This window comes from Humulus lupulus, chromosome 8, assembly GCF_963169125.1.
Source record: "Humulus lupulus chromosome 8, drHumLupu1.1, whole genome shotgun sequence".
In the NCBI taxonomy this organism is placed as follows: Eukaryota; Viridiplantae; Streptophyta; class Magnoliopsida; order Rosales; family Cannabaceae; genus Humulus; species Humulus lupulus.
This window is the reverse complement of record NC_084800.1, coordinates 67,999,827-68,008,122: the sequence shown is the minus strand read 5'-3', so window position 1 is coordinate 68,008,122 and position 8,296 is coordinate 67,999,827. Positions and strand designations below refer to the sequence as shown.

The 8,296-nt window shown below is 30.1% G+C and overlaps 1 protein-coding gene across 1 annotated transcript; it reads left to right on the top strand.

Annotated features, from left to right (window-relative positions):
• The first annotated feature begins 3,530 nt into the window (after nt 1-3,530).
• Nucleotides 3,531-8,044, top strand: LOC133793856 (protein NRT1/ PTR FAMILY 7.3-like). The gene is made up of 5 exons (XM_062231106.1): nt 3,531-3,705; nt 4,129-4,282; nt 5,820-6,037; nt 6,290-6,852; nt 6,950-8,044. The coding sequence occupies exons 1-5, from the start codon at nt 3,649-3,651 to the stop codon at nt 7,812-7,814; spliced, it is 1,857 nt and encodes a 618-aa protein (XP_062087090.1). The 5' UTR covers nt 3,531-3,648; the 3' UTR covers nt 7,815-8,044.
• The last annotated feature ends 252 nt before the right edge of the window (nt 8,045-8,296 follow it).

Sequence of the window (8,296 nt, the reverse complement as noted above, 5' to 3'; positions counted from 1 at the left end):
TTTCTTTCCAAATTTGGATGTTCCTATCAGGGTTGCTAGTTACCCATTCAAGTTTTTATATATATATTTTTTCCAGATTTTGATGTTCCCACTAGGATAACTAGTCACTCATTCATATTTCGATTTTGTTTTTCTAGATTTGAATGTTCCCATCAGGGAAACTGGTTACCCATTCATGTATTCATATATTTTTTATTGCTTTTATTTCCAAATTTGGATGTTCCTATAAGAGTTACGATAAAAAAAATGCTGAAAAAAATTATTTGAATTTTTGTATATATAGTGGAAAAAACTATAAAAAAAATTATTATAATAATAAATAATAAAATTGTAAAATAATTATGTAATGTTAAAATATATGTGTGAAAAAAATGGAAGGAAAAAACATGAAAAAAAGAAGAAGAAAGAAAACTAAAAAAATATGAAAAAATAACAAAACAAATGATGAAGGAAAAAAAAAAGAAAAAACATAAAAATGAAAAGAAGAAGAATAAAGAAAATAATTAAAAAATGGAAAGAAAAAAAATATGAAGTAAAAAATTAATAGAAAAAAAATGAAAAAAGGAAGAAGAAAAAAAGTTTGGAAAAAAAGAAAGAAAAAAAGTCGATTTGTGTGAAAAAAGAAAAAAGAAAATGGAAGGAGAAAAAAATAAGTAAAAAAAAAAAGAAAAAATGGAAGGAAAAAAAAGAAAGAAAACTGAAAAATATTCTTATCCAAAGAGCAGGCGTGGATGACGTGGCAAACATTTTCAACATGTGGTTGACACCTGGCAGAGGTTTTGTTTGACCATCGACCAGGAAGATTCCCCTGACATAACATTTGGATTTTATATATGACCAGCTTGGTCGTATACTCCGTATATTTTGAGAAGATCTTGTGCAATTGTAATCATATCCGAGATTATCTCCCATGATTTCTGATTATCCGATTAAATAGAAAAGAATATCTGTAACAAATTCATGTAATCTTCTTTGAGCCTATAAATAGAGAAGAAATAGCTCAAGGGGAGGGGGACTCTTTTGGCTAATTTGAGTTTATGCTTTATAAGAGAATTATAGCTATTACCGTTCGATTGTATGATTCATCCCTCTAAGGCTAGTGAAACTCGAAGAACTCTAGTTCTTTGATCACTCATTTGAGAATCAATATCAATAATAGCTTAAGTGGGCGTAGGTCATTACCAATTTGTGGGGTCAAACCACTATAATTTATTGTATCGTTTACTGTTCTTTCCATTAGATCTATTTCAATGTTTCCTATTACATAAAGCATTTGACTCCGTATCAGTTGACCAAAACGAGGGTCAACAAATATGAAGAAAAAAAAAACAAATAGATAAATGAATAAAAAAAGGAGAAAAAGAAAAAAGAAAAAAATGGAAAAATTGAAAGAAAAAAAAAGATGAAGGAAAGAATTGGTAGAAAAATCATGGAAAAAAAAAAAGAAAAAATGAAGAAAAAAGGTTAAGGAAAAAATAAATAATAAAATAAAATTATGTTCAAAATAAAATAAAAACATAATTATGATTAAAAGTGTGGCATAATTATATATTTTTTCAAATTTATAAGAAATAAAATCCCATAAATATGAACTTCCAAATAAATAAGCTATAAAAAAAGTGTAAAAGTTAAATAAACAACCTAAAAAGAACTCATAAATATGAAAAAATCTCAGCATTTTATGTAGTGTTGTGTATTTTAAAGTACTTCATACATATATAATTTTGGTAAAATAATAATATGAATAATCAAATTAAATATTAAAATATAATAAAAAATATATATTTTAGTTCACTCGAGAATATCTAATATATCACTTATATATTAATTTATTTATTATTTTTAAGAAAAAAATTATATATTTTAATTTTTATAACTATGAAAATTGAATATTGTGGTTTTACTAATAATTTTGTATCTAATGAGATCATTTTAAAAGTTTTTTTATGTTTATATTTATCTTTATTTTGAGTTAATAAATAAAAATAAAATTTATTTACTAATTATACTATATATATTTTTTAAGAATATGAAAAAGAAATAAAAATTTATGAGAGATTTATTTAGAAATGTATGTGAAGAGAAAGAAAAAAAAATGTACAAAAGTCATTCTCATCTCCACCTTCTATAAGAGCAACTCCAATTTTTTATGATATTGTTCATATTTATTTTAATTTTAATTTTTAATTACATACATTGCATGTGACACTAGTATTAGGGGTGCACACGGGTCGGATTTTAAAGTTTCGAGTGCATTGGGTTCGAGTTTTGCTGGTTTCGGGTGGAGGAAAGTGGTACCGAATCCGGTCCAAAATTTTCGGGTTTTGGGGTGATTTCGGGTTTGGTCGAGTTTTGAGTGAGATTGGTTCAAAAATGGGCTTTGAGCCAAAAATAGGCATTGGTAAAAAAATTTCAAAAATACCATTTTTTTGACATTTTTTTATTTTTTACTTTTAGCATGTTTTTTTAACTTTATTGTTAGTTTGGTAATGTAGATCTTTTACAAATTGGGTCTTAGTAATTTTTTTTTTTTAAAAAAGCATTAATTATTTTTAATTATGTTAAGGATCGGGTTACCCGTGTGCCTTTAATTTCAAAATCCGAACCCAACCCGAATCATGTTGGATTCGGATAAGATTTCACTCGAATTTGACGAGTTTTACAAAAATTCAGGCTGATCAGGTCGAATTTGGTCGGGTTTACAAATTTTTCGGATCAAATATTCACGGTAACTAGTATAGTATATATATAAAAGAGACAAGAGCATGATTTGAAAAACAGCATGAACAAAAGGCCACTTGTTCTTGCTGTCCTTAATTAGGCTCCTTAATCCATACAAGTGCGCAGCCATTTGTTCCAATAATTCTCATACATAATTAGCAAATTGAAAGTAGTCAAGACTAAATTTGGCCTTTGCGTGAATATCGGGAGGCTGTCACACAAGATTTTTAGAAAGAGTCTCATCAATTATTATTATCATCACAAGTTTAAATGGGTCAACCAAACTCAGTCAAGATTGAATGTCTAGACAGACACAAGACAAACACACTTGAAAATCAAACATAATAAAAGACACAATCCTCAATGTTCATGACTCATGAGACAGACACTCATCATCATCATCACCATTCTTTATGGGAAACTGGGACAATCTTTTTTCATCGGTGGTCTTCTTCAATCAATGAAAAGCAACATGAGTTGATTCAAATCATTTTGTTCTTGATCTTAATTATTTGAAACCAGTCAAAAAATACAACCATGAGTTTATATATCTTCCTTTTATTTATGTCCCTGATATTGGATTTTGAGATCTTCTTCCATCCCAACTATATGGCAAGTTTGGAAATGGGATTTTCTTTTAGATTTGAAGTTATATATATTAATGTATGTGAGTCAATGAGACCTACCTATTGACCCAAAAAATTAAAAAAATCAGTTTTTTTTTTACAAGTGGAGTGCTATGATGACACATGTCATGCTTGTTCAAAGCCAGGGGTACAGTAGTTGGTTTCTCTTGTAAATGTTCTGAATGGCAATCTTGGGATTCATCTTTCCAACTTTTCATTCATTGCTATAAATTTCACCTCTTCACTACCCACCAACCCATTTCTCTTTTCTCTCACAACCAACTTGTTTCATCTCAAATCCATGGCTCCTCCAGAAGCAGCCTCTAGTGGAACTTCACTACTAAATAATACCTTCAAGGTAATATATGTTTCTTCATATGTTTTTTTTGCTTTGTTTTTATTTCATTATCAATTTTATGCACAATTTCAACCAATTTCTAAAGGGATGAACTCTTCCAAATGTATGGCTTAAAATTTTCTCATACAATCATTATTATAGTGTCATTATAGCTAAGAAGACAATTTTGTCATTATATACCAAAAAAAATATTTTTGTATTGTTGAAATGGACTAAATGGGTTGGTTTTAAGTTACACAAATGAATGATTATGAAAAATTAATTAATAGAGAGTGTGTTTTATGACATGTTGACAAGTAACCGAAATTATATTCCAAATCAGCATCATTAATGTGATAATAATATGTTTATGAGCATAAAAGTAAGTTATTTATACAGTGATTGTGATTGTGATTTTGATAATTGGATTTGTGTAAATGAAAGATGGTTGAGCTGAACCAATTGGAGAATGGGAATGGAGAAGAGAGAGCTGAGAATTCAGCAGTAACATTCACAAGAGATGGGTCAGTTGATAGGCATGGAAAATCAGCTGTCAAGCAGAGGAGTGGTGGATGGAGATGTGGAATGTTGTTATTGGGTACTTTATTATAACCATTTATCTTTTTATAATGTGTGTTTTTTTTTATATATTTTTGGACCTGTGTTTTGTTTTATTACTGTTGGATCTTGAGTTTTGACAAAAAAAAATTATTTTTTGGACCTTGTATTTTGTAAAATTGTTAAAATAGAACCCGAAGAAAAAATTGAATATAATAATACAGTTTTTAAGTAGAATGATTTTATTTTTATTCTGAATTGTTAGTTTGGTAAATTATTTGTGATTTTAATTGAGAAATTATTGACCAAAATCAGGTTTAGGGTTCTATTTTAACAATTTTACAAAATATAAGATCCAAAAAATAATTTATCAAAACACATAGTCCAAACAGGTAATGAGACAAAATATAAATTTTTTTTAATCCCAATATCTTCTTTCAATATTTGTTTCCTCACCTTTACGTTTTATGACAAAGTTACTTTTGTTTTGTTTTGATTTTTGATAACAAAAAAGGTGTTACAACTGAAAAAAAGTAAATAATTCAAAAAAAAAGAAAAGTCATTAGTGTTTATTTTAACACTAAAAAAACTTGAGCTTTAAATTCATAAGTTAGTTTACAAGCTTAGTAGGGTTATACTAACAATTCTCAAAGCATTAATTATTTGTTCTATTCTGTAAAATACATTATCAATTTTTTTTGTTTACATTATAACTTTTACATATACAATGCATCAACTTTTTTTTTTGTCTTCATATCATTTAAATATTATAGTTTATTATTTTTGTATTCATTTTAATATTTTATGTAACAATAAAAAAGGTAAAAAAGGATATTAAATATATATTTTTAAAAAGAATGAATAGTGTTTTATAGATGTAAATGATATATTATAGCAAAATGTAAATTTTTTGTATTTTACAAAATCTTATCATCAACACTTTATATTTTTTAGGAAAATATAATTTAAAATATCCATTGGAGTGTTCTTAGTAAGTGATCCTTATTTAATCACTTTTTCATAATATTTTTGTGTATACATATTCAGGGTCGATTATGACATTTTTGGGACTCAATTGTATTATATTTTAATTTTTTTAGATTTTCATAAAATTATATAATTATCAAATTTATAATATATTTATATTTATATTACAATTTTACAAATTGGAGGCTCTAGCACAAGACCAGTCCTGTACCAATTATTACTCATGCACAACATTTATATATACTTCAAATAAATTTGAAAATAACATTATTTTTATTTTTTTTAAATATTAATTTGCAACTTTCAAATTTTATTAGAACATACTTTAATTTAAACTGTGTTTTATTACTTCATTATATACTTAATCTCAGTGCTACAACAAACACAATTTAGTACTTCACATAATCCAACATAATTAAGTTATAATTAAATCCAATAATTCCAATTCAATCATTTGGTGTTTTTGTGGGGAAAAGAGGGTAAGGGTAAGCTACCACTTATATTTAAATTCAATCAATGTCAATAATTTTGTTTGGTGTATAAAGTTCATTAATCTTTTCTGGTGGAATTACTTTTGTTGGATGACTCAGTGAACCAAGGACTAGTTACATTGGCATTTGCTGGAGTTGAAGTGAATTTGGTTCTGTTCTCAAAATCAGTTCTGAGGCATTCCAATGCTGAGGCAGCACAAACATTCAGTAGATGGATGGGAACTGTGTATTTGTTCTCTTTAATGGGTGCATTTCTCAGTGACTCTTACTTGGGCAGATACCTAACATGTGTCATTTTTCAAGTTCTCTATATCATTGTAAGATTTCTAATTATACCTCACTTTCATGGTGTCTTGACATTTTATTTTTTAAAATAAAATATTAGTGCGAGTGTCCAACACCATACCATGATTGAAGGTGTGTGGGTACATTCAACAATACATAAGAGCACGAGTTACTCCACTCATCACCAAATAGTTTTGAGATGCACCCATTTTAAACTACTTCTAGACCACTTTCCACATTGTAACGATTACTAACTCTATCTATATTTATGCTCTTTTTGGCAGGGACTAATAGCACTATCTTTGTCAACTCAACTATTTCTTCTAAGACCAGATGGTTGTGGCAAAATTGGGGAGTTATGTGAGGCTCATACACCATTTGAAACTGCAATGTTCTATGTGTCAATATACCTTATTGCCTTAGGAAATGGAGCACCTGAGCCTGCGCTTGCTACGTTCGGCGCAGACCAATTCGACGAGGAAGATCCCAAGGAAAGACAGTCTAAATCTTCATTTTATAGCTACTTTTATGTGTCTCTAAACCTTGGAAGCTTAGTGGCTGAGACTATATTGGTTTACATAGAGAACATGGGATATTGGGTGGTGGGGTTCTGGACTTGTACTATATCTGCTATTGTTGGTTATGTTTTTCTCTTAAGTGGGACTTTGAGATATAGACACTTCAAGCCTTCTGGGAATCCCATCTCTAGATTTTCTCAAGTTATAGTGGCTTCCATGAAAAAATTGCATCAAAATATGCCTTCAAGTGGAGAAGAGCTCTATGAAGTCCATTCAAAAGAGGGTGAAACTAATGGCATGAGAAGGATTCTTCACACTAGTGGCTTCAAGTGAGTAACTGCTTCCATTTGGATTTTAGAGTTGTTGATAGTGAGAATAAGAAATGTTAATGTTCTACTAGTGTTTGATATAATGACTCTGTGACAGGTTTCTTGACAGGGCTGCAATTATTGTACCAGAAGACATGAAAGTAATAAAAAATGAAGGCCAAACTCCAAGTCCGTGGCATCTTTGTACTGTGACTCAAGTTGAAGAAGTGAAGTGCATATTGAGGCTATTACCAGTATGGATATGCACCATCTTTTCATCTGTTGTGTTCATTCAAATGCTCTCACTTTTCGTCGAACAAGGCGCTGCCATGAACAGAAATGTTGCCAACTTCCACATCCCTCCAGCCAGCATGACTGTGTTCGACATAGTCAGCACATCAGTCTTCATCATGCTATACGATAGACTCATCATTCCTCTCTATGTCAAAGCAACAAAACGAAAGCCAAAGATTCCGAGCCCGCTGCAGAGGATTGGAATTGGGTTGGCCATAGCTGTAGTAGCCATGATCATTGCCGGCATTGTTGAGCAACAAAGGCTAAAACTCGCTAGCGATTTCACCGGAAGAGAAACAAGCTCATTGAGCATTCTATGGCAAACTCCACAGTATGTGCTTGTGGGAGTGTCAGAAGCATTTGTGTACGTTGCTCAAATGGAGTTTTTTGCTTCACAAACACCAGATGGATTGAAGAGCTTGGGAATAGGCTTGTCCATGTCATCTTCAGCTATGGGGAGCTATGTTGCAAGTACCATACTGACTGTTGTGATGAGAGTTACAACAAAAGATGGAAAGCTTGGTTGGGTTCCTCCTAATCTAAATGATGGTCATTTGGATCGTTTTTTCTTTTTGTCGGCTGTTTTGGCTGCAATCAACTTTGGATTGTATGTTTTATGTGCCAAGCGTTACAAGTCAATATCATTAGAAAAGAGAGATGGGACAAGCGAAAAGGACATTATAGATTGAGCCTATAATCATGTAACCTTGTCTCTCTTGAAGGTTGCTCAAACATGTTGGGGGCCAAACTCATTAGTATATGAGAATGGCAATTATTCTTGGCCTGGTAAACAGTAGATACTTAACAAATGAACTGTTTCTTTTGTCTCCCAACAAATGAACCAAAAAGTGTTATTGGTAGATAGATAAGCCACACACTCAAATTTAACATGTTTATGTATCACACCATGTGATACCACTAAGAATGCTAAATATCTTTATCACTTTTGTGTTTTTTTATCAATGCATAATATCAAAATTGATGCTTTGTAAAATTTATTGTTGATGAAGGTTTATCAGCTTAACTAAGTAATTTTAATGCAGGTACTCATCCATAAATTTAATTATGTTTTTATGAGATAAGCCAAACTATCAAGTGACCAATTGGTATTAAGTGGTTATTATATAAGGGCATAATGTTTCCCAAGTTATTTGCATGTGAGACTTTATTT